Genomic DNA, 27,010 nt, shown 5'->3' on the forward strand with positions numbered 1-27,010 from the left:
ATCAGCCATATAATCAAATGCCAACTCTAACTGGTACAGTTACTAGACAGAGTGACTTACTGAAGTTGCCCACACATTTATTAGGGTCAGAAACATCTCTCAGATCCAATCCAAAATGTGGTGATGACTCTCTGATAACTATTTCACAGAAAAGTCAATCAAAGCAGCGGGTGTGAAACGAGTACCTCCTGGGAAAGGTCACATGGTGGAGGGGAAATAAAATAGCGGCTTAGGGCCAGAGAAGACTGGGCTTGACCCCCTTCACCACCTAGGCCCTCGTGACTCTGGTGCATTATTTAGCCTCTCTAGGTCTCAATTTCTCCATCTATTAAGAGGACGACAATACCTACATCACAGAGTTGCTTTGAGAAGTAAATGAGGAAGATACAGAAAACCACCAAAAGAGTGCCTAGAACTAAACAGCACTCAATAAATACTGGCAAATGTGAGTGCCTCCCATCCCAGAGCCTTTATCAATCGGGAAGAAATTCATGATCTGGAGATCTGTGAGTTTCAGGAGGTGTAGGATAAAGCTCGCCAAGGAAACAGGCTCTGTGACGCTCAGTGGCAGTCACTGTGAGCACGTTAGCTCAGGGAGAACCCGTAGGTGTTCTGACTTCTCTCTGTGAGAAAGGATGGTGCCTATCTCAGATCCTGCTGATTCCCCAGCATCTAAAATGCACCCTGGCACATCAAAAGTGTTTGTTTTATCAATGGCAGAGTGAATAAATGAGATCCCTAAAAGTAGCATAATTTGATAGGCAATTGTTAAATTTAATCCTCAAAAATGGAGCCAATGCAGCTCCAATACCAGTAACACACATACCTCACGGTTTTCTGCACTAAACCTATGACGTCCAACAATTTCAGGGGTGATCTCCATTACGTCAAAATAAAAACCTGAAATAAGACCAGGAAGAGATTAGCTGTCAGTGGTCAAAAATAAAAGATAAGCTTCTCAAAGACTTAGAAAAGAGCTGGGTGAAATGACCCCATATCCCTGTCCCCAGGGCCCCTCTTGTCTGCCATGAGACCTGTGAATACTCTCAGTTCCTTTTCTCCAGCAGCACCTGAAAGCTTGGGCTAGATTTTCCTAGAGAGAACTCTTCCTAGCCTCACCTGGCAGCCCAGGCTAGGAGGCAGCCACCAAACTAACCCTTACATACCAGCACGGGTTTGATCAAGGGAGGTGCACCCCCTCCCTGCTCACCAAGGCCTGCCCCCGATGCTGGGCACTTTTCCTAACAGAACTCTGTGTCCGGGGCAGAAAGCTGCATATGGGGATTCACCAGGGTAAAGTAGGTGCTGTGACTGCCATCTCTGATGTTATCACCAGGGGCTTCGAAGGGAACAGAAGATGCAACTCTGGCCTGATCTTCCACTTGGAGCAGCAGTCAAGAGCAGCCTCTTGGCCTGACCTCACTCAGATCATGGCGTCTCACACTAGTTTATAAGGCCCATGGAGCAGCAGTGTAGACAGACAGGGCTCCCTTTGGCTTCTCCACAGCCCTCAGCCTCTACTCATGGGACCCTCGGCCTTGTCCCTCTCACCAGCAGCTGCTGCCACTCCACAGGCCTGGGCATCACCAAACAGCCTACCGAGGTTTCCACCGTTCCCCATCTCTGTGGACTGCAGTGCCTTAGAGAACTCGCTCCAGGAACGGGAAGCCGACTCATCGCGGATCTTCTCTCTCATGAGGGAGCCATTTTTAAAGCTGCAGAAGTGCACACAATGCTGAGAGAGGGACCCACTGCTTGCTGACTGGATCCACGTGTTTCGGTGAAGAGTCCCTTTTAGAGAGGCTGCAGGTCAGGCTGGACCACAACCCCCAGCCAGTGCACGGCAGGGATCTGAGGTTCTCCCTCAGGTATCAGACCCAGCACACATGCCTGGGAGTCACTGCAAAACGCACTTGTCTTGGGCACTGTTTACAGAGAAGGTTACCACAAAGGAGCCCCAGGGAGAGACAAGGAGCTGTGGTTTCTACACACTGTACCACCTGGACAATGGAAGGGGGCTGGTATTTACTAGACCTATATATCCTCCAATGGTTCCTGGGGCTTGGAGGCTCAGAAACCACCCTCAGTAGCTTCCAGTAGGTCTCCAAAGGCCTGTGGTCAGGACACAGAGCACACCCCTTCCATGAGAACTGTCAGGAAGCAAGACGTGCTTACTCCAATTTGTTGAAGGTCTATCTACCATGTGCCAGACATGTGACAACAACACTATAAAGTAAATCTCTTATTCTCTCAACTTTATGAGCAAAGTGTGGTTCAGATACGCTATGGGGCCTGCCCCAGGCCACAGAGGATATAGGCGTTGGGGATGTGATTTGGATCTGGGTTTGGGGGGAATTCCAGTTCCTGGGTTCTTCCTCACCCAGCTCTGTGGTCAGCAAGACCCAATGAGTCCATGGGGTCTCAGCCGCCCACAAGATCCTGAGTGGTGGAATGACAGGGTGCTCCAGATGGTGCCAGATGTGCCTGCACCTCCTCCTCCCCACCTAGCCTACCATAGGAGCGCCATGTAGTGCTGGGTGTCAACCGGGTTGCAGAAGATGTGGCCTTCCAGGGCGGGCGTGGGCTCCTGGAGCCAGAGAAACAGGGTATCGCTGGTGCCTAGGCTGACCTGGGGAGAGACGGGCAGAGGTGAGGCCTCAGTCTCTGCCCCGCTCCACCCACCCAGACCTCCATTGCTTCACTCCTCATGCTGCAGACCTCCAGATTAAATGCCACTTCCTCGGAGAAAGCTCTTCTGACCCTCTTACACCAGAGGAGTCCAAAGTCAGCTCCTGGGATTCAGGCTCTCATGGATCCTGTGGGCCGATTTTCTAGAACTTACCAAAACTGCACCTAACTAATGGTTTAGGTGACAACTGGTTCCCCAAATGACTTTCCCACTAGACCCAGCAGGGTATGGGTTATGTCTTCTTTATTTATCTGAGGACTTCACAATCCTCTGGCCCAATGTCTGACCCTTCTGCCACTGTACCCACCAAGACTGGCCACTGTCAAGGCAGGCAGGGAACCTGCTTGCTCAGCAAAGGCAAGTGACCTTCTAAGAGAGCAGATGTGGGCAGGTCTTGGGGCCTGGGTCTCCCTATCCTCTCCCTCAGCTGCCTTTTGGGACCAGCAGACCCTCTGATAGGCAGCAAAGATGCTGCCAAGACCCAGGACCCTTGTCCTCAGGGCAGAGAGAGCTGACTCCATCTGTGAGTGTGAGAAGTCTCCTTACCGCAATGTCACCTTCCTCCAGCCTCATGCCTGCCAGCGACGCTGAGAATTGAAGGGAGCCTCTGGTTAGGTGGAGGTCACATGGCAACCACAAAGCAAACCACAGTCACCCTCTAGATGGCAGCGCAACCCCCACCTCTCACCCCCACCCACATATTAGGTTAGAGGCAGGAACAGGGTAAGCTGAGGCTCAGGAGGCCCCAAGGGAAAGTCCCAGGGGTGAGAAGATGGGGTCCCTATGGTCAGGACCTCTGATTTGGACTGGGAAGCCTCTCCTAAAGGGGTCCAAACTCCCTACCGTCAGACACTCCCAGGAGTGCAGAGAACCAAGGGGGCCAAGCTAAGACAGCAGGATGCACATGGTAGAGAAAGACAAAGGCGAGGCAGGAGTGAGGGGCTGCCCTCCACCCCAGCGGAATGGAAGGGACGAGGTTATGTTGGCTGTCTGTGCCCCTGAGACGTCAGGCCCACAACAGCGACCTTTATCTGCCTTGTTCACTGAGGTCCTCTGGAACTGAAAGAAGGCCTAGCATACAGCAGATGCTCACTAAACATCGAGTGAATGAATGAATGACTGAGCAGAAGAAGTGTGGGCAAAAACAGGTGTACTGACATTGCTGGTGAGGTACAATCAGCAGTGTGTATCAGAGCCCTGGCTCCAGGAATCCTAACTCTGGTAATCATCCTACAGGAACAAGGGACAAGACACGATGTGCATCTCAACACTGTTTGCATCGTCCAAACATGGAAGCCATGCTAACCTCCATCCACAGGAGACTGGAAGCAAAAATGCTGGGACAAGTGAACCCTAGACAACCATTAAAATGATGCTGTACAAAAATACTGCCTGGGTTGGTTAAAATAAAACATGTTTATTTATGAGCACAGAAAGAGAGCTGGAAGAAGAGCCATCAAAATTGTAACTGTAGCTCTTTCTGGGTTAAGGGATTATGGATGGTTTTTTATAACCGTCTTTTAGTTTGTCAGTATTTAAAATTTTTTTCTGAAGTATCCCTTGTGAATAAGAAAAAAAGCATGATGAGGCTTCGTTAGTCTGTGTGCTTGTTATTGCTCTTGTTTTAATGAAGGAGAAACTAATGCATTATTTAAGGCAGCAGCAAACTGAAGGTCAGACTTAGGGAGGGACCAGCTGAGGGCTACCTGCCTGGTATATCCAACACTCAGCCTGAAACCAAAGTCCAAGAGAAAGGATTAGAAAGCTGCTTCCTTGTTGTTCCTGCTCAAACACACCCAGAAGCTCACAGTTCAGTGGTTAAAAAGCAGGCCCACTATTCTCCCTGACATTCTTCTAGTTGATGGAGTAGGTAAGAAGAGACGTTTTCCTAATGAGATTTAACAAAGTTATTTTCATTTTGAAAGGAAGACAGACGTAGCCCACAAAATGTTGAAATTTTCCTGAATTGGTGTTTTTACACTGATTATTCTTTTCTGAGGGAAGCTGGACCTCCCAGTCATTAGGGCTGACAGGAACTGGTGCCTGAGGGTCTCCTGGGAGCCTGGGGCACCAGAACATGCACGCTGGAGCTGTCTCTCAAATGCAGGCACCCAGGCGACAGAGCAATGGGCTGCATATCTTGCCATGCTGAAACCTGGCCATGTGTCCAGCAGTCCCCATCTCCCTTTCACCTCTGGCCCAGGATCACTGGGGACCCTCCTCCCAAACCTGCTCTGTGTTTGGGTTTGGGCTTTGACAACAGGGCTCTGCGTGACAGTCTAGAGAAACTGTCAGGGACAGAGAGGGCCCTCGTCCGGCTCCTGGGGGTTCCCTCAAGATGCCAGAGCCAGGCCATCCCAGGAGGGAGGGGTCACAGCCAGGACACTGATGCAACCACAGGTGTGCCAGGGAAGTCCTAACCGTGCCCTCAGCTCCAAAGCAGACAGGCCCAAAGCAGACCTAGGAACACCACGAGCATTATTCGAAGTGGTGGCAGGGATAGAAGCAGCGACTTAAATGTTTCTCCCTGGTCACAAAGGTATACATAGACACTGCAGAAAATACAGAGTATAATAGTCACCATCATCATTATAATGATGATGATGATGATGGATGAGTCTTAACAAAGACCTTCAGCTCCATTTCTAGGCAGACAACTCCACTCCTAGACACATGCATCTCTCTCTCTCATTGACTTATTTTTGATGTTCATGCCCTCCAATAGGAGGTAAGTACAGGGAGGCTAATGGATGTGGAAAGTGGAAGAAAGGCTGAAGTCACAAAATAACCAAAAATAAATGTTTTTAAAAGGAGGGGTAAATAGAAGAAAGAGAGTCCCACGTTCCCTGCCCACAGAGAGAAGCAGGATGGTTCAGACAGGAAGGTAGCCTCCCAACGGCACAGACCCGGACTCCACCCCTGCAGCAGCCCGAACCTCTTACACGCCCCTGAGATTCTCTGCCTTGGGGTAGAGACCGCTGCTTAGGATGGCAGTTTAGGGTAGAGTTGCCAGACAAACTACAGGACGCTCAGCTAAATCTGAATTTCAGAGAAACAATATTTGGGACATACACTGAAAAATCATCTGTTAGCTGAAATTCATAAATATTGCATGGGACACACTTACACTACATAATTATTCATCATTCCTGTGAAGTTCAAATTTCGCCGTGTGTCCCATATTTGTAGCTACTGTATCTGGCAACCCTGATTGGTGGCTCATTAGGAAAGGGGCTGCAGGGTGGGGTCCAGGCGCAGCAGCCTGGGGGTATCAGCGTGGCCACCAGGCCTTTCTTCAGAGACCTGATGGCCCATCCAGGCTCGAGCCTCAGGAACCCCTAAAGCAGAAGGAGGAAGAGGAGAGGCCAGGGAAGGGGATAAGGCATGTGGATGAGGAATGTTATACCTACAGATCAAATGACCGGGTGGAGACTCAAAACTGTGTTCTAGGAGAAGGGACAGAGGAACTGAGCTGTTTAGCTCGGAAGAGAAAAGGCAGTTAAGGAGGGGTGGGCACAACTGCCTTCCTTAATCGCTGATCAGTTTTCACCTGGAGGGCAGTCCTCAGTGGCTCCCAAGGGCAGTCAGGGCCGAGGTGGGGCAGGTGCGAGGAGTCTGATTTCAGTGGGGCAGGCAGCCAGGAGGAGGGGCCCCGCCACGGACGGGCTTCACCAAGAGGCCAGACTGGCATCTTCAAATGTCCAGCATGGGCCACATCAGGCTGCTCAGGGAGTGAAATTCTCAAGCTACTCACCTGGGTTGTCCCCAGTGAAGGCCACCACTTTGCATCCTGGAGGAAATCCATAGCGCTGGACATAGTAGGAAGAAACGGCTCCCTGAAGAGAAAAAGCAAGCACACACTGCTGAGGCAAACCTCCTGCCCGGCACAGCCAGCCACGGGAATGCCGCCAGCTCCAGGTCACTGAGCCTGGAGTCCCAGCACGCCCTGTCGCAAACCAGGGAGGTCCCTGCTGTTTACAAAACGCCAGAGGAGCCCAGCACAGATTTGAAACCGCAAACATGAGCTCGCCCACCACCTCAAAGACCACTAGCTTCTGAGATTCAAGGCAGCTAGAACAAAGCAATCCTCAACCTGAACTTGCTTTGTGACCTCCAAATTCTGGATATAGCATTAAAAATAAACACATAAATAACAAGAGGACACCAGTCTGCAAACTCACGGAAGCAGACAGTGCCTGACAGGCACACTGTATCAGCCCAGCAATTGGATTAAGAGAAATGGGACACGCAAGCGCAGACATCAACGCTCCAAGGAAAATAAACCAAAAAAAGCAGTGTAGGGGAGGGGACTCCAGGGCCAGAGAGCAAACTTCTCTTCCCTTAAGGACGCCCTTCCTCCAGCTCTGTGAGCTGACTTCCGGGCACACTCTGGAAGATGATGGTGTGGCTCTGAGGTTCTGCTCATGGTGACAAAGGCTGTTTTCAGCATGTCAGTGTTGACCTCAGAAAAGTGCTTCAGTGGCTGGGACTCCCAAAAGGGACTACTCGCCATAGCCAGGTCCTCCTCCTGGCCCAGCCCTCCCAGCTCCACGACTCTCCCCAGGCCTCAGGGACCCTTCTTGCTTCACAGCCAACACTCTGTCCGACCCAGGATTGCTGGTTGTTCTGGCTGTGTGGCATGTGCTCCCCACCAAAGGGCCCTGAGGGCAGGGCTCTGGTCTCTCTCTACTCCATTTCCCCCACAGAACAGCCAAGAACTTATCCAGTCAACAAGGGGAAACCAGGTCGTTCAGAGCCAGTGTCTATTCTGAATGGGAGCACCAGGCCGATAGTTAGACGTTTTTAATATTACTGTGGGACCGGGCACTCTCTTAAGCACTTTAAATATATGAATTCATTTATTCTGTAGAACATCCCAATGAGATAGAAAGCATTAATGCTCCCATTGTTCCAGGAGCAATGGAAATGATGAGGAAACTGAGGCACAGGTGAAAGTCACAGAGCCGGTTAGTGGTAGAACCAGGATTCCACCCCAAGCAGTCTGGCGCCAGGGCCTGTGCCTGCCAGGCTCGCTGGTATTTCTTTGTACTTCCTCCAGACTGCCTGCTTCAAGCTTCGGTGGTCGTCCCTAGCCCTAAAATTTTAACATTCTGTGCATTTTTATTTAGGGTGTGCAATCACCCAGAACTTACGACTTCAGTGTTTTTCCTATTCTAATAAATTTCTAGTGGAATCTTCCAAAGTCCCCGCCCACCCCCTGCCATGAGGCAGTAAGCTATATACGTACCCCAGTGCCTACTAAGTGCAAGGCACTGATCCAGACATTTTGCTTTGACTACATCAAAGACTTGTCTTATACTAGACTGAAAATCCCATGTGTAAATGGATGAATGAGTGTGAGCATATGTGTGTGTGTGTGTGTACTGCACTGCTTCCCTAGTAGCTGTTGACTCTTAAATGAGCCACATCACTGGAAAGGGACCTACCACAACTGAGCATGATGGTACTGGTGAGCCAAGCTTTTCCTCTAAATGAGGTGCACAGGCACCAAGGCAAGCCTGTGACCAGACTTTGTCCTGGATCTGCAACAAATTCATTCCAGAACCTAAGGAAGCAAGAAAACAAGAAACAGAAACATCTTGAAAAGGGACTTTTTGTAAAAATCAAAAATCTGGCAGAGAGCAGATCATTCTCTTGCAGCAAACTTGTACCTGGAGCTCTTTCCCAATGCAATGTGTACAATGTGCCTCGGTCATTCTGGAACCTGAGAACCAGAGGCTGGCAGGGCCCTTGGAAACACATGGCCCCACCACCTCCTCTAAATACTCCCCACAGGCTCAAACATCACAGCTAGTCTGGAAATCTGCTGTCTAAGGCCTGGAAGTGGGGGAACTATCTTGACTAGGACCAGCTCTTCGTGTCCCCGGGGGTTCAAGGTGTTTACTTGGAGGCAGCCCTGGTGCTGATATGGGTCAGCCCTCAGGGACTTCCCAATCACATCTCACTTTTCAAGGCAAGCCCACAGATGCCTCTAAACCTCCTCATGCTCCTCACTAAGATCAGCTCGCTAAGTCTTTCCTGTGACGATCCACTTCTCGCAAGGTTTTCCTGAGAATGGGAAAGGGGAGAGAACTCAGAGCACAGGTGGGGGGCCTCCTCCTCCACTGGGCCAAGGTGGAAGCAGACAGAGCTGGGCTGGGACGCTGATGGAGTCACGTGCCCATGTGAGGAGGCTAGACAGCTGGTAACTTAGGAGGTGACTTCTCAGTTGAGACTGAGGGGAGCGGAGTGGAGGGCCCAGCTGAGGCTAAAGAACGTGAACCTCTGGAATGCCTACTGGAGTGGCGGTGGGACTTTCCCCAGCAGCACTTAACTGCCCCGGGGTAGACACAGGCGATTCCAGGTTTAGGGTTCTGCTAGTCTGAGTTCTTCGGAGCTAGCTGTAGGAAACCTTTCTTCTCTAGACCTTGAGTGAAACTTGGGGACCACTCCTTAGTCACCTTACTTTCTCTCCCTGAAAACTAGAATAACGTCTGGCATACAGTAGCACTCAAAAACTTCAGGTGAATTCCCAGGAGCCCCAGAACATTCCAAGACCCTTCTCTGAAGCCACTTTCACAGGTCTGGGCTCTTGCTCTGCCCTCTGCTCTCCTCTTCTACTCAAAAACCTTTTAGACTAGCCTCATCCAAGAGTTCCTTCAGCAACCTCCTCCCAGCTTTCCTTCCTCACTGGGATCGTTCACGTTTATTTCTGACAGGGTTTGGATTCCAGAAGCTCACAACTCTCATGAGTTCCTCAAATGTGAACAAGAACTTCAATAAATAACTCCTTGTGGGAGCCAGGCTCCAAGATGGCCCCTGCGCATCCCTGAGTCCTGGTGTTCACACCTTGTGAGGTCCCTGCCTCCCTGTATTTAGCTAGCTTGGTGTGACCGGTAGGATGGAGCAGCAGTGATGGTATGTTACCTTCAAGATTAGGGTGTAAAAGACTCTGCAGGCTCTTCTTAGCCACTCTCTCCTTCTCTCATCCCTCGCTTGGGGGAAACCCAGCTGCATTGTCATTAACAGTCCCACAGGAGGCCCACATGGTGAGGACCTGAGGCATCCAGCTCTGGAAGTGGATCCTCAAGCCTCAGTTGAGCCTTCAGATGACTGCAGTCCTGGTTGCCAGCTTGCCTGTCAACTCATGAGAGATCCTGAGCCAGAACACCCGGCTAAGCTACTCCCAGATTACTGACCTTCAGAAACCCTGTGAGATAATGAACATTTGTGGTCTTCAGCTGCTAAGCGTTGGGGTCACTTGTTACACAGCAAAAGATAACTAATACGCTCCCTTTTAGGCAACAGATGATAGAGCTGGAAGACTGGCACCCACCCAGGGTGGATGAGGCTCACACTGCTCGCACACCCACAGGCCCACAGACCCGCTTTACAGGCACACACCCAGGATTCTGAAGGCTCACCATCACTGTAGTCAATTGGGGAGTAAGAGCCAAGGAAGAGGGAGGCAGCAAAACTACTGACCAAAGAAATTCTCTGTAAAAGAAAGAAATACAGTGAGATATGACTCACTTCCGTGTATCCTAAGAACTGAATACTTTGGACACATACACACAACACGAGAAGACTTTTAAATTGGGGAGGGAAGTGGAAACTTGGAGCAAGATGCCCCCATAATGCCAGGGACTGAGTGTCCCCAGTAAGAGCATTCTGAGCAGCTGGAATACCAAGAACCGACTCTCTGGGAGAGCACCTCACTCTGCAGTTTCTGACGGGCCATAAAACTGCAATTTCAACTAAGACAAAAAACAAGCAGCCCTGTGAAAAACTCATGCTTAGGAAAGTGAGTCTTCCACCCGGACTCCACACGCTGGGGTGCCCTGACTTCCTTCCTCTATTTCTGTGGTCTTTATAACCAGTCACAAAGGAAGAGGGATGTGTGGCCACAGGACTCAGAACCGACAAAGATACTCTCGAGGGTTCAGAAGAATGTAAATGAAAGCTGGCTCCTCGGAAGCCAGAGACCCCAGACATGAGCTGGGGGAACTGATAACGGATTTCAAATGTCAGCCCGAGGGTCTGTGCGTCCACATGGGAATCATGGCCCTTGGACAGGGGAGAAAATGCCATCACTTCCTGTGCCCCTCAGGCCACCTCTGTTGCACACACAGAATGTGGAGTGAGTTTTTCATTGTCCTTGGCCCCCAAAACTGACGTTAATGGCTACTGCTGCAGAGTAATCTGGAATCTTGAATCATTCAATATAAACTGCATGTTAACTTCCAAGATTAAAAAGGCACTTTGGTTTAACATGCGCTGATCATTTTCTAATTATTCTGAGATAAAAATCACTAGCCAGGGTGTCAAGCTGCTTCTCAGGAGGCATTAAGTGCTGGCTTTCAGCAATGGTGGATCGAGGAAGGAATCTGCGTTCCTGGGACGCAGGCTCTGATTGAAGGGCCACAGCTAGGGACACGTCGGTCCAGATTTCCACATCTCCAAAGAAAACAATGACCCCATGCCAATCAAGTGCCTGGTAGCCATGTGCATTAACCATACAGGAAACCAAGTGGACAGAGCCTAACGGGCAGCCAGATCTCCCTCTCTGGGGGACCCAGGAAGACCCCAGTCCCCGCTGCTCCCACCCTGATCCTGACCTCCATCCCCTTCTGAACAGGAAAGCCCCTGACTTCTTTTTCCCACAATTCCACTCCTTCCCTCCTCTTTGGAAATAACCTAACAAGGAGAAAATAAGAAAACTGAATATATCATTTTTAACGTCTGCTAATCAATGTTTTTAGCCAACGCATACGAGACGTATTTTTGCTAAAAGTAAGCATTATAAAAGGAATTCACCTGTGCCTTTTAACCAAATGGGAAAGTTTAACCAACCTCTGTGTGTGAGTAGGCCTCAGGGTTCTGCTGGTAAATCTTTGCGATTTGGTTTCCTGTAAAACGCTGGAAAAAGAGTGAAAATTGTAAAAAACCCAAATGGTAAGTGGAATGATCAATTCCCTAAAGTGGCTTTAGTGTGGCACACTTTAGGTATTAGTTAGTATAATGAAAGCTTTTAAAAAGCCTCCAATCTGGGGATGTTTGCTACCTCCCGAACACTCCTGAACAAGCCCTGCTCCTCACACAGCGCCGTCAGTGACCGACAAGGGCACCCGTGAGGGGCCTCGGGCACTTTCCTCACCCACACTCTTCTTACCTCAGGTGGCCCAAGTAGGGTTGGCCCTATCCCCCAAACCTCCACTCCAGTGAGGAGTTGCACAACCCGAGCTGGGCCAGTCACAGCCACCCCTGGGACCGTGGCTGAAGCCAGCAGGAAAGAGGCACTCTTTTCTTTTTTTTAAAACTTTGCCAGGAGCTGCACTAAGTGTCTTACATGCATTGACTCCTTTCAGCTTCAAAGCTATGCAAAATGTCAGTCCTATTTTTACCCCCAGCTTAGAGAGGCTGAAATCGAGGTGCCATCATTACCCCCACACATAGCAGTTTGATGCGAGGAGCACAGTCGTGTTCACACCTCAGCTCCGACCTGGGAACACACAAGAGGAGGCCTGCCCTTGCTCGATGGGTGGCACAGGGAGGCAGGATGGCCTTGATCAGAACCTGGGGCCAGAGTGCCTAGTCCTGGGCTCCAACCAGCTTCATGCGATCCCCATAGGGGTAGGTCACCAGCTGTGTCCTCCTAGACACCCAGGAGAAGGGACCAGAGACAGCAACCAGACCTTCCTCCCCGGACGTGCCCCAGTCCCCAGCCCATGGCGGGCGCTGCCCACCTCATAGGCGCGGGACCCAGTGAGGCAGCTGAGAGCCTGGGCCCCACCCACAGCGGCCTCCAGCTGGCGGCACTGGGCTGTGGTGCTGGAGTCCATCCACACTGGGCAGTCACTGATGGAGAAACAGGCCTGGAGAGAAGAGACAAAGGCGCAGGCTTGAGCTCTGCCTGCTGATTCTGGGGGCCACCCCAGCACTGGCGGTGACACCGCCCATCACAGCAGGTGTGAGCGCCTCTTTCTTAGATGTGACCTTGGGAGATGCATGGACAAGCTCTGCATGCCCAAACCTCGGCCTGGCTCAGTGGGGTGTCTCCCCAGAAAGGTCGAGGTTGAAGGTTCTGGTGAGGGGGCCGGAGCACTGCAGGTGACACTACAGATGGGCATGGAAGGAAGACAGCTGCAGCAAAGGGAAGCTCTGCTGGGCCATCTAGAGCCCAGGAGAAAAGGAGAGACCAGAGCCTGGCTTCCCAGCATCCCTGGGAGGCATCATGTCCCAGGGGGAGATTCGTGAGGGCAGAACCTGCCCGAGTCATGCTGGGCAGGAGGGGATCCGTGTGATAAGGACTGTTAGCCCTCTGTCTAGACACCAGGTAAGTCCATCACAGGGAGGCAGCGCAGACCATGCTTACAGGACTACTGCCCAAGCCACCTGCCTACACACCTGACAATGCAAAAAAGCCCCAGACTTCAGGGCCCACAGGGCTCGGAGCCCTTGTCCCCCGTCTACAGAAGTTTCCCTGACTCCTGCAGCATGCCCAGTTACCTGCAGCTGCTCATGCAACGGGAGGTTTGGTGACAGGCTTGTCAGCACCTGGCTGGCCCCAGTCTTCCAGTATACACTTCCGTGTTGCTGTCAAGGAAAAACCCAAGCACATGTTCACGTGGTCACACAATGGTGTCACAGCCTCCTGGAGACCCAGAAAGACCCTAGACCACAGGCCAAAGAACTGGGCTCCAAGCCTGCCTCTACCACTTCTCAGTCACAGAGCTCATCACCTTTATCAGACTTGGGTCTCATTTCTACAGAATGGGGAGGAACTCTGCCCTGTCCACCGCAAAACTTGGAGTAAGGGTCCAAGAAACAATTATTGGTCTGGATTTTGGTGCCTTTGTAAAATAGCATTTAAATATATTACTCATAATATTACCTGAAATTCACTCATTCAGTCACTTATTCATTCATTCAACAACATTTATTTAGCACCTAGATCATGACAGGCATGGGACAGATGAATAAGGCAGTCTTGTCCCTATTCTGCAGGATATTGGAATTGAGTCAGGGAAAAAGACACAAATGTATAATTACAAAACCCTGGAGGTGCAGTGACAGGGCCGTGGGAACACAGAGGATGGGCATCTAACCAGCTCGGGGTATAGATGGAGAGGTGGAAGTGATGATCAGGAAAGGATCCCAGAGTTGAGTGTGTGGGCACTCCATGCAGACAGTAACCTGAGGTGTCTGGCAGGTACAAGGAAGGGTGGTATTCTAAGCAGCAGGCCTGAGGCTGGGGCAGGAGGTAGGTGATGGGGCTGGAGTGGGTGGTGGCAGCCTGAGCACCAGGGCCTTGACATCCATGCTTAGAAGGTTGGGGTTTATATTGGAGATGGTGGGAACTCTAGATTAGCAGGGGAGTGACGTGGCCAGGGATGAAAGTATGAAAGAGCCTGTGGGAGTCATGGAGAAGTAGGCTGGAGGCAAGGAGGCTGTAGCAGAGTCCAGAGGAAAATGATGGGTACTAGGCCTGGGGCAACAGAAACAGAGGTGGAGAAGAGATGGTAGATGCATTGTCATGTACAAATCAACGTGGGGAACCCCTAGATGGATGAGGGGATGGAAGACGGAAGAGTCAAGAATGACGCTTGGGTCGTGGTCCTGGGTGGATAGAGAGAATGCCCCAAGAAAGGGAAGCCAAGGAGGAGGAGCTCTGGGGGTAGACAGAGCGCTCAGTCTGGGACATAAGTTTGAGGTGTTCATGGGACGCTGGGCCATAGGGACAGGGGGGCAATGCCTAGGAGGGAGAGGATGTCTAGGCCTAGGGTTCAGGTGAGAGAAGCGGAAAAGATCCCCCAGGGAATCTGTCCAGTTTACCAAGGACAGGAGCAATAAATTCCTGTTAGGTCAGGGGAAGAAGAGGCATCTCCAGAAAAATTAGCAAGTGCTCTCTAACAAGGATGTGAAAATGAACTAATCCAGCATGGAGCAAAGTGATTCAGAGGACGAGACTGCACTTGGGTCCTGACTCTCCCTCCTAGCAGCTATGTGACCTTGGGCAAGTGACATCATGTCTCTGTGCCTCAGTTTCCCCATGTAAATGGCAATGATAATAAAAACCGTAGCTAAAACTTAAATAAAATTTTATGCACTGTTCTACGTATTTAACACTCACATTGACCCTATGGCAGATGAAGGTATGGAGGTAAGAGAAATCTGGATGATGAGCCCAGGCCACTGCTTGTAAATGGCAGGGCTGGGGATCAAACCAGGCAGCCTGACCAGAACCCCTGTGCTAACCACTCCACGATACCACCTCGTAGAATCGTTATAAGGATTAAGTTAGATAGTGGCATACACTAAGTAGGCTCAGTCAATGTTCTTTGTTATTATTATTACTAATATCTATACTACTAAATCTACTATCATTATTAGTATAATTTTTGACTTTGCTTTTACTTCCATGAAATAGAAAACAATTTTAGTGCCCCCAAACAATCATAATAAATTCATGTCAGATGCTTCCTCCATCCCCTTAGATGACCTCTATCCAGTCTCTCCTCACCCAGTGTCCTATTTGCACGGTGCTTAATTGTAAGAACTGTCTCAGATCTTTTTGCAAGGAGCCAAGCTATACATCCTCCAAGGTCAAACGGCTGCAGCGATTTTTACTAACAGAATGTGTGCAGTGGTTCTCAAGAGCGAGCACCTTCCCTCCAGGGGAGCCGTCTCCTCAGCACCGGCACCACTGCGCGAGACAGCTGCCCTCATGTGGTGGATGGATGCTGCTGCAAACACACCTGGCCTGCCCCAGACAAGGCGAGGACTTGAGAGAAGTCAAAGCCCGAAGTCTTCATCTTCTCCAAGATGATATCCAAAGCCTGGGAAGAAAAACAGGATCCACCGTGACTGTGATGAACCACTGAATTAGGCAAACAAGCCTTGAAATTGCAATGTAAGTGCTTGCCATTATGGCGGAGGTGAGAAAGAGGAACTGATGCTGGGGATTTGTAAGCATCAGAATACATTTACTAAACAGGCAGGCATCAATCAAACGCAAAGGTGAACTATGCTAAATATATTTTAAATAAATAGAATCATAAACCATCAATGCTCAAACTTTGCTTCTCCAATTTGTGACTTCCAAGCACTCAGGAAGAGCAAAAACAAGGTGACTCAAATTTTGGTTTCTTTTCTTTGCATTTCCAACGCACTATATTAGTGACATGACTTCACTGCAGTGGAGAAATGAAGAGTGAAGCAGAGGGCTCCCATCAGAAGGGGGATCCAGGCCTAGACTCCCTGTGTCCAAGAGTGCAAGGTTGGAGGGAGCAGGTAGAAATGGTGGCCATTTGTACCAACCCCTCATTCCACCCTCCACCATCTGGTTGGAATCTCCTTTCTAGCAAGACCCCATGGGTGGGATGGATGGTGCTGCCCAGCAGAGCTTGATACTTCCTCTAGGATTTCACATCAGGAATTAGAGTCATCGCAGGTTGGGTTTTTCTTGAGGGTAAAGAAGCCACTGGAACTTTGGCCTGAGCCGCCATCCCCACCCTATGCTAGGAGGGCACCTTTCACAGCCTTGGCTGTGGCTGCCAACTTGGCTCTGCTGCCAAACCTCAGGCGAGGAGAGGCGCACAGCTGCAGCAGGGAATGGCAAAGCTAGGACAGGTCCAGTCCTGGGGGGCTGCTGAGGATCAGAAATCACCCTGGCCCCAATACCAAGTCTGGCTCTCTACCCACTTGCTACCTCCCCAGAATTAAGGCTTTGTCTTATCAGAAGCACTTGATGTCATCACTGGGACTCTAGACACCAACTCGTGCCTATCATCCCTATCCCCACCACTACTTCCCCTTGGTATAGCTCAGCCCTATCAAGTACATTCTGGCCAGCCTGTCTGGTGGAAATTCATCCTTTACCCCATTCCTCCAGTATGAGTCAGGGTCAGGCTGACAAAAAAGAAATCACACTAGTTACCTTAACAGAAAGACAGGGAATTGTTAAGCAGTTACTGGAGGACTGGAAAAGCTTTTGGCAGACACATTAAGTGCTACCTTTGGCTGACCTCTAGTTTCAGGATCTTGGGTCCCGTGTGGCATAGGAGGCAGCCTCTGGCCCTCTCATGCCTGTCTGTGTTGTCTACACCCCTGATCCTATGGCCCCATGGGTCACCTAGATTTGGTAATAGGCATCTTCCTCTCTTGTTGGTCCTGAGCAGACAGGCCTGGCTTCAGATTGGTCTCAGCCTGACTGGTCAGGTCATATGCCACCATTCTGAGTGTCTCTGCCCCTGGAGCTGAATGAAGGTTCTGGGGCTGAGCACTAAGACCCCTAGGGCTGTATTTGGATCTCAGGGTACAAGGGTGGCCACAGGGCCTGACTGCAGAGTATCTGGGAAAGGTTTGCTCTGTGGTATTTTAAAGATGGTTACTGGCAGGGCTTTCCAGCTGCTATGGCTCTGGACCTGGAAGCCCTTTGTGAATCCTCTCAGCTCAGGAGCAGTGACACCAGCTGAGGCTGAGTCCGGCCCTAGGAACTATGCAGACTCCACTTCCCCATGAGGACCTGGTCTCAAGAGATGTCTCATGAGCTGCCATGTTCAGGCTTCCTAGAAAATTTCCAGTGATCCAGGTCTGCTGGGGACGGGAGAGGGACAGGACTCCCTGTGCTTACCTTGACCCACATCAGGACAGGAGAAGTCACTGTCAGCCCATTCTCATGAACATGAACTCCACCCTGAGTCCTACAAGGACAACAAGAGACAAGATGGAACAGAGCCTCAGGCAGGCTGAGTACTGCAAAGCCAGCAGGTGCACAGTGGTGGCAGATCCTGGATACCCCCAGTGGAAGGAGAAACGCCCCCACCCCCAACCTCAAGCAGGAACTCCAGATTGAACAGGCATGACTGCTGGGTAAGAGGGAAAGAGAAGCCATGGAAATTGGCCAGAGTGGCCCAGAGCTAGCAATTCTCAGAAAGCACCAACAAAAACAAGCCTTAATGTAAGAGGTCACCCTGGAAGGAAGCAAGGTGTCACTTGGTTCAGTGACCAGGAAGGGACCTGGGGAGTGTGGGGTTGGATTAGAGGCCCTCCCAAACTCACTGGGTTTGGGGAGGTAGAAGAGGTGTGGCTACAGAGACGTGCTGTGTCTGTGGGAAAAGTTCTTGGCTATCAGACCAGGGAGTCCTTGGATTACAAGCCCTGGAAGGTTACCCGGACCCCTCTCCCTACCCTCCTCTTTCCTACAAGACCCTCATGCAAATAGCTGATTTGATAAAATCCAAGCCTTTCAACTATAAGTTTAAAAAACCCAGGCTCAGAATCCATACCAAGATGCTATTAGATAACCATGCGACACTGCCATTCTATTTCAAAGTATCCAGCCAAAAGAAATGAAAGCGTAAGTCCATAGAAAGATGTGTACACAAATGTTCACAGCAGTCTTATTTGTAATAACAAAAACTGGAATCAATTCAGCTGTCCCTAAGCAGGTGAAGAGATAAGTTGTGGTATATACGTCACAGAGTACTACAGAGCAGTAAAACACCTAACTACTGATACACACACCAACGCGGATGAATCTCAACTGATCACGCTGAGCAAAGGAATTAGACACAAAAGAGTCCATATTCCATGATGCCATTTGTATAACATGTTAGAAAATGCAGATCCACCTGTTGTGAAAAAGCAGATCAGTGGTTTCCCACGTCCAGCAGGGAGGAAGGGACAGACTGCAAAGGGGCACAAAAAACCTGTTGAGGGTGATGCAAAGAGTCTGTATGTTGATTGTGGTGGTGGTTTCACAGGTCTAGGTCTGCCTCTGTCAAATGCATAGAACTGTACATTTTAATGGATGCTTCTTTTCATACATAAATTGTACACAATAATACTGTTTTTTTTTAAAGATACTATTAGGAAAAAGGTGGAAAGGAGCAGTAAACTTACCTACAGAAAATAAAAACTCATCAGAAAAATATGTTGCCTTTACAAAACACACGAAAATTGCAACCAAACATTCCACGATGTATTTAACAACTGAAAATTGGCAATTCCTGCTAAGAAGGAAGACTGGAGCTACCCCATATCACCAAAAGCATCAGGCCCAAATGGTTTCACAGAAAAATTCTACCAAACCTTTAAAGGACAAATACTTCTAATACTATTTAAATTGTTCCAGAGCACCTAAAAGAAGAAAAATTTTCCAATTCTGTTTATAAAATAAATATAAAACTAACACCAAAACCTAAAAAATACTATACCAAAAGTACAAGGAACAAAAGAAAAGAATAGATTAATTATACTTTATCAAAATTAAAAACTTTTGTTTCAAAAGACCATCAAGAAAGTGAAAACACATTCCACAGAATGGGAAAAAGTTTTGAAATCATATACATGATAAGAGATTTGTATCCAGAATATGTAAAGAACTTTTACAACTCAATAATAAAGACAAATAATGCAGTTTCAAAATAGGTAAAGGGTCTGAATAGACATTTCTCCAAAGAAGATATACAAATGGTCAAAGATACTCAACACCATGAGTCATTGGAAAGATGCAAATCAAAACCACCATAAGATACCATTTCACACCCACCAGGATAGCTATAACCTATAAGCAAAGAGATAGTTAAAAACAAATGTTGGCAAGGACATGGAGAAATTGGAACCCTCATATGCCACTAGTGGGAATGTAAAATGGTATAGTTGCTTTGGAAAAGTCTGTTAGTTCATCAAAATGTTGAACGTGGAGTTACCACATGACTCATCAATTCCATACCCAACAGAAGTGAAATGAAATGAATAGAAATGCAAACAAGTCCACACAAAAACATGTACACTATGTTAGTCTGCTTGGGCTGCCATAACAAAATACCACAGACTGGGTGGCTTAAACGATGAATATTTATTTTCTCACAGTTCTGGAGGCTGGAAGTCCAAGATCAACGTGCCAGCAAACTCAGCTTCTGGTGAGACCTCTCTTCTTGGCTTGCAGATGGCTGCCTTCTCGCTGTGTCCTCACATGGCCTTTCCTCTGTGCACACTCAGGAAGAGAGGGGAGAGAGTTCTGGTGTCTCTTCCTCTTCTTCTAAGGACACCAGTCCTACTGGAGGAGGGCTCCACCCTTATGATCTCATTTAACCTTAATTACTTCCCCAAAAGCCCCAACTCCAAATAGTCACATTTGGGGGTTGGGGCTTCAACATGGTTTTTTTAGGGAGACACAATTCAGTCTGTAACATACATGAATGTTCATAGCAGCACTACTCCTAACAGCCAAAAAGTGGAACCACCCAAATATCCATCAACTGAGGACGGATGAACAAAATGTAGTATTATCCATACAATGAAATATTATCGAGCTTATTATAAAAAGGAATGAAGTACTGATACATGCTAAGACATGGATGAACTCTGAAAACACGCTAAGTGAAAGAACCTTGTCAAAAAACACCACGTATTATATAAATTCATTTATATGAAATGTCCAGAATAGGTAAATCCATAGAGATAGAGTAGATTTTGGTTGCCAGGGCTGGGAGAGGGGGAATATGGAATGACTGCTATTGAATATGGGATTTCTTTTTTTTTTTTTCAAAGATTGGCACCTGAGCTAACATCTGTTGCCAATCTTCTTTCTTCTTCTTCTTCTTCTTCTCCTCCTCCTCAAAGCACCCCCAGGACATAGTTCTATATTCTAGTTGTGAGTGCCTCTGGTTGTGCTATGTGGGACACGGCCTTAGCATGGCCTGATGAGTGGTACCATGTCCACGCCCAGGATCCGAACCCGTGAAACCCTGGGCCGCTGAAGTGGAGTGCATGAACTTAAGCACTCGGCCACAGGGCCGGCCCCAAGGATTTCTTTTTGAGGTGATGAAAATGTTCTAAAATTACACAGCAGTGATGGTTACACAGTTCTGTAAATATATTAAAACCCCTGAATTGTACATTTTAAAAGAATGAATTTTATGGTATGTGAATTATATCTTGATAGAGCTGTTTTGTTTTTTTTTAAGATATGATGGGGGAAAAAAACCTGTATTAAGGAAAAAAAAATTTCCATGGCTCAACACAGTTGAAGTTTATTTCTCACTCATAATCATGGGGTGGTGGGGACCAGGAATGGAGAGCAGGGAAATCTGTTCCATGCAGTTATTCAGGGAGCCAGGAGGATGGTGGCTCTGTCATCTTCCAAGTGGCTTCCACGGCTGCTCTGGACACTCACATCCAGCCACAGAGCAGAGGAAGCGACAGGGCAGAGGATGGCAAGGAGGTTCACATGGACTAGTCTGGCAGAGGCTGTTCACTTTCTCCCACGTACTGCTGGTTAGGGCGCAGTCACATTTAACACAACTGCAGGGAAGACAGGAGTGTGCCCAGGAGGAAGAGGAAATGGGCTTAGAGGATAGTTGGTCTGTTCTGCCACAAAACCCCTCTTTTACAATAGTAAAAAGATACAACAGTTAGAAATAAGCTTAAAAAGAATAATGTGCACCAGGTAGTTTTTGCCTTGTTACAAACTACTTCAGATCTTAGCGGCTTGAAACTACTAAGCTCACTTAGCTGACAATTCTGTTGGTCAGTTACTGGGCTGGGCTCAGCTGGGTGGTCCTTCTGGGCTCACCTGGGCTCACTCACATATTTGTGGTCAGCTATCAGTAGCTAGGGGGCTCCGCTTCTGGAGGCTGGCTTCTGCTTCTCTGAGCTGGGGAAATGTGGGCAACTAGGCCACACGTCTCTCACCCACTAGCAGGCTAGCCTGAGCTTGCTCATGTGGCGGCTGGACAGGGTTCCAAGAGCGAGAGCAGAAGTGCACAAGGCCTCTTGAGGCCTGGGTTTACAACTGGCACAGTGTCACCTCCCCCACATTCTACTGGTTAAAATCAACAAGTCAGGAAATGACTCCATCTCTTGATGGAAGGAGCTGGAAAGTCACATTGCAGAGGGCAGGGGTACAGGGAGGGGTGGAGAATTGTGGTCATTTTTGCAGTGTACAAAATCCATATGTCAAACATATTAAAACACATATGGCATACTCAAAAGAAGACTTGAGCAAATGGAAAGACACAGCAGATGCTTAGCAGGAAGACTCAGTCTCATAAATACACCAATTCTCCCCAAGTTAATCTACAAATGTAAAATGATCCCAATAAAAATATTAACAATTTTGCTTCCTGGAACCTTAAAAGCTAATTCTAAGGTACATATCAAAAAAGAACAAGAAAGAATAGCCATGGAAACTGAAATAGAAGAACAATGAGAGGGGACCAACAATTCCAGATATTAATGATATTAGAAAGCTGGAATAATTAAAACTGTGTGTTACTGGCTCATGAACAGACCTGCTAACCAATGGAATAAAAGAAAATGCCCAGAAATAGATCTAAATGTGCATACGCATTCAGCATATGATAGAGCTGGTGCTTCAAATCAGAGAGGTAAAGATGGACTTCTAAAAAAATGGTGTTAAAACAACTGGAGAGTCATCTGGAAAAAAACTAAAGTTAGATATAAATGCCATGCGATGTACCTAGATAAACTTCAAATATTTTTATGTAAGAAAACTGAAATCCTACAAGAATTGGACGAAAACACAGGTGAAGTAATTCATAATCGTGGAATAAGGAAGGCCTTTTAAACTGACTCAAAATCTAGAAGCAATAGAAGAGATGGAGAAATTCGATGGCATAAAAAACAAAAACCCATGTATGGCAACATCAACCATCACCCACACACAAGTCAAAAACAAACAAAACTCTGAGAAGCACATTTGCAATTAATTTAACAACCAAGAGATAATTATCCTAATATATAAAGAGTTGCTGGTTGTCTAGTGGTTAAGATTTGGTGCTCTTACCACTGTGGCCTGGGTTCATTTCCCGGTCTGGGAACCACATCACCCATCTGTTGGTTGTCATACTGTGGTGGCTGTGTGTTGCAGTGATGCTGAAAGCTATATCATTGGTATTTCAAATACCAGCAGGGTCACCCGTGGTGGACAGGTGTCAGCAGAGCTTCCAGATTAGACAGACTAGGAGGAAGGACCTGGCCACTCACTCCCGAGAAAACTGGCCATGAAAACCCTAAGAAGAGCAGCAGAGCATTATCTGATACACCGCTGAAAAATGAGAGCATGGCGCAAGAGCCCGGGCAGAGTTCTGCCCTGCTGTACACAGGGTCTCTAGGAGTGGGAATCGACTCGACGGCACCAACAACAAAAAGATGTGCTAAGAACTAGATAACCAATCCAACAGAAAAATGGGCAAAGGACATGAAAACAACTTCACAGGAAAAAAAATTCAAGTAGCTCTTCAACATAAGAAAAGATGCTCAACTTCATTCATGAGAGACATGCAAAGTAAACCTACACAGAGATACCATTTTTCACCTCTCTGATGGTCAAAGAACCGAAAACTCTTTTATGACAAGACTGAATTGGCAGCACTGTAGGCAAACGGGCACTGCCATGTGTTGTTGGGGGGTGAAATCAATACAATCCCTAAGGGAGGCAATTTGGCCACATCTTCCAAAATTATAAATCTATTTGCTCTTTGATCCAGCAATTCTATTTCCAAAGTTTATCTTACAGATAAACTGGCACATGTATGTAATGGCATATGTAAGGTAATTTACCGCATCATTTTTCACTGAAAATAATTCAATGTCCTTTGATAGGAGATGGTCCACCTACACAATGGAATACTATGTACCTATAAAAAGAACACAGAAGCTCTACGTACTGACATGGAAACATAGACCAAATTACTGTGAAATGAACAAAGCAAAGTACAGAATGGTGTGTACAGGATGGTTTTTTGTGTAAGAAAGGGAGAAAATAAAAATATTCCTATCTGCTTTTATTTCCATTTATATGGAACATTGGAAGGACACACAACAAACCAACTAAAGAAGTTATCTGTAGAGGAGGGCAGGAGAAGAGAGATGAGACTGATGTGGATTAAGGCTGCCCCAGCTAGAGAAGCCCAAGGTGACCTGGCCTACATGCCAAACTATACGACCCAGTGGACTTTTTTTATGGTATGAATTAGGACCGCCCCAGGGAGAGAAGCCCAGGGCATCCTCACCTACATGCCGATCTATATGGCCAGATTCGTATCTAAAGTTATATGACCGCACAATAACCAGACCCCATCTGCACTGAAATCATTTAATGACTTTTTACATCATCTTCTCTTTTCTCCAGTAAAAATAAGTCACGTACCCATGCGTTATAAAATTAGCCCTAACCCTCAACTCGGGGCAGCAGCAGGAGCTCTGACTGCCCGTGGGTCTTGTCCCCACACACCAGCTCTGCCTGCCCATGGGTCCTGTCCCCATGCCAGCGGGGGCAGCAGCAGGAGCTCTGACTGCCCGTGGGTCTTGTCCCCACACACCAGCTCTGCCTGCCCATGGGTCCTGTCCCCATGCCAGCGGGGGCAGCAGCAGGAGCTCTGACTGCCCGTGGGTCCTGTCCCCACGCACCAGCTCTGCCTGCCCATGGGCCCTGTCCCCATGCCAGCGGGGGCAGCAGAAGTGGCGGCAGCAGAAGCTCTGACTGCCCATGGGTCCTGCCCCCATGCTATTCCACACTATTCTCTAAATAAAAGATCTTGAGAGTCTAAGAAATCTTTCTTTTGACTCCTCGGCTCACAGACCCCGCATCATTTCTGGTGGCCCGTACAGGGAATTGCTTCATCGGCTTGTGAGCTCGAGTTCTGGTAAGTGCCCTTTTCTTCCTTGTGCCTTTCTCTTTTTCAAGGATGGATCTAAATTCACTTCTCCATCGGGAACTTTCTTGGATGGCTGTATGAATCCACGTTTGCTGCCCATGGCTACTCTATGGTGCAAACTGTGGCATTCAGCTTGAAGAGAATCAGTACCTTAAGCCTCAGGGTGATGAAGAATGAATTAATCCATTCCTTCCTGATTCTATCTCTAATAGACAAATTTTACGTGGGCGGGGGTCAGCCACTTAAGTCATTAGGACGGCCGCCAATCTCCAAGACTCCCTTGGAAGGTTTCTTTTCCTAAGGCTGGATTGGGATCCCTCCCTCTGGCACCTGACCACGCTCTGAACTGCGAGGAAAGTCCCATACGGGACTCCAGTTCAAGGAAAGTACCAATCTCTAACCTTTGGTGGAGTATGGGAACCCCTTCTTGGGAGAATGGCTCCAGGATGCAATTGGGTAGAATGTCCCCCAGACTGGCGGAAAATTCCTCACTGTTTTTCTCTATCCTTTATCCTGGGGACCATTCGCCAGGCACCTATTCCTGCCAGGCAGAATAGGGAAGATGTTCAAGGGATGCCCCCATCATCCCTTGCTACAGGAACCCCAATGGGGGGATTTTCCAGGTAATGGCTCCTTTTCTTTCTCCTTTTCTCTCAGGGACCATTCACCAGGCCTATGCTGTCAGGCAGAATAGGCACCAGGCACCTGTTACTGCCAGGCATAACAGGGAAGGTATACAAGGGAAGCAATGCCGGGGGACGCCCCCATCACCCCTTGCTATAGGAACCCCACAGTAGGAACAACGGGTAGGACACTGCCCTAGGTTCAGGGGGGATTTTTCACGGTAATGGACCCGTTTCTTTTGTCTCTCTTGGAGTTACAATGGCCATTTTCGTCTCCGTTTGAGCTTTGCAACAGGGAAACAAAGAAATCTTTAAAGAGTAAAAGGCTCCACCCCTGGGAGCCCCAACTTTGGGTTTCTGGGCCTGATCACCCCAGCAACCCTAAGTGGGGGTGCCCTTTCTTCCTTCGGGAAGAAAGGCCCCGGGCCATGGTTCCTCATAAAGCTTTGTTTAATTTTCTCTTGCTATTCTGTCTCATGTGAATTTAATTCGTTCTCCAGCCAGACAAACCCCAATTTGCGGAGAGGAAATGTCCTCCTCCCCTACAGTTTTGGCGTAGTCAGCAGGATGAAATTTCACTGGCTGGACACTGCTTGCTCCTGGACTGCTGCGGCCGAGAGATCCCGGACCCCTGACGAGAGCCGGCAAGAGGTAAGAGTTCTTACCACGTCCGTCTCCCGGATCTCTGCCGGCAGAGTCCAATGGAAGCAAGAGTGGTGAGTTTTTTGCTCTTCTAAATTTAGATTAGCAGGAGAAAATGTTGGTGAGGCTAGCTTCTTGGATTCAGTGACTCTAGGATTTGAGTACTCACTGGTCGTAGATCCTTTTCCTCCCAGAGATAGACTTTTCCTTGTCTCTGTCTTTTTGTTTGTCATAAGACACAGGCGTCTCTATAAGCCTGTTGTCTGGGCCTTTTGTCTTGTTCTATGTCTTGAGAGCTTGGTTTTGTGACCTTTCTGGTCTACGCCATCGGAGGATGCATGTACCGGCATGCATCTTGGCGGCCAGTCACACAGACTGGGGCTCCGGGAAACTTGACACTCTTTGTCCGGCTGTGTAAGCTCTCAGGGAAGTTTGTCATAAGAGGTCCCAACTGCTTTCATAAGGGGCCTTTGTCGTCTCTTGCCTTTACTTTCTTAGGATATTTTTGGGAGTGAATTTTCTGGATCTCTTTTGGGGACGCCTCTTTGTCCTTGGTTAAGCTTTGGTTGAGTCGCTAATAAGATCCTACTCGTCAATTCGGCCTGATCACCCCAGCAACCCTAAGTGGGGGTGCCCTCTCTTGACAGTTGACTCATTGAGTATTTTAGTCACCTACTGAGTCGGTTATGAGGGTAGGAGACCTGTGACCTATTCTGTGAACTGTCGTGCTAGCGTAGTGTGCCCCAGCATGGGAACTGTTGTGTGACTCTTATCTTGATAACCCTCTGGAAGAGGCCATGAGGGTGAGGTCTGGTCTCTTCTTTTCCTTTCTTTGTCTGTTTTGCTCATCTCTTCTGTTGTCACCAAGTCGAGGTTAAGTTCAGGCTAGACCTGAGCAGAACCTTGACCTTCTGTAAAATTGGAAAAATAAGGCTTTTGCCAGGGATTTAACTCTCAAACCTGGCTCTGGGAGCCCCAGCCTCCAGCCAGTTCCAGGCCTTTGCCTCCTGCTTCCCTACCTCAACTTTGCTGGCTCAAAGACAAAGTGCCCAGGCTGAGCGGGACTTGACTAAATCTTATAACTATGTCAACACCCGCAATCGGCCTCTGCACACCCGCAATTGGCCTCTGCACCCTTTCTCCAGCTGCTGTCAGTCAGACACTGGCTTTACTGCCACAGGGAAGGCCCCTAAGCATCCCCAGAGACCCACCCTGTGGATGAGTTCTAACTCCATCTGGGAGAAAATTTGAGGGGTTTCTCTGTGCCTTTGTGATACAGTTGGACAGGTAGATCAACCTGGAATGTAATTTGAGTTACAATCCAGTTTCTGGGAAATCAAGAGCAACTGTCCTTAGAAAATCCTTGC

At 48.4% G+C, this 27,010-nt stretch overlaps 1 protein-coding gene across 3 annotated transcripts in view; it reads right to left on the reverse strand.

Annotated features, from left to right (window-relative positions):
- Window positions 1–27,010, reverse strand: part of XYLB (xylulokinase) — a 57,968-nt gene that overhangs the window by 20,692 nt on the left and 10,266 nt on the right. Inside the window, exons 1-13 of one of the 3 annotated variants that reach the window (XM_070492619.1) lie at window positions 19,566–19,681; window positions 17,325–17,394; window positions 15,448–15,528; window positions 13,199–13,285; window positions 12,436–12,564; window positions 11,543–11,608; window positions 10,114–10,186; window positions 8,137–8,255; window positions 6,444–6,525; window positions 3,236–3,276; window positions 2,514–2,629; window positions 1,552–1,715; window positions 827–900 (exon numbers count right to left, since the gene is read on the reverse strand). In XM_070492619.1, coding sequence (XP_070348720.1) covers window positions 827–900; window positions 1,552–1,715; window positions 2,514–2,629; window positions 3,236–3,276; window positions 6,444–6,525; window positions 8,137–8,255; window positions 10,114–10,186; window positions 11,543–11,608; window positions 12,436–12,564; window positions 13,199–13,285; window positions 15,448–15,528; window positions 17,325–17,336 — 1,044 coding nt within the window. In that variant the 5' untranslated portion in view covers window positions 17,337–17,394; window positions 19,566–19,681. Of the gene's footprint in view, window positions 1–826; window positions 901–1,551; window positions 1,716–2,513; window positions 2,630–3,235; window positions 3,277–6,443; window positions 6,526–8,136; window positions 8,256–10,113; window positions 10,187–11,542; window positions 11,609–12,435; window positions 12,565–13,198; window positions 13,286–15,447; window positions 15,529–17,324; window positions 17,395–19,565; window positions 19,682–27,010 lie in introns of those variants that run through there. The other 2 variants (XM_044754833.2, XM_044754832.2) reach the window with 2 other exon arrangements.

Source organism: Equus asinus, chromosome 21, assembly GCF_041296235.1.
Source record: "Equus asinus isolate D_3611 breed Donkey chromosome 21, EquAss-T2T_v2, whole genome shotgun sequence".
NCBI classification, from domain to species: Eukaryota; Metazoa; Chordata; class Mammalia; order Perissodactyla; family Equidae; genus Equus; species Equus asinus.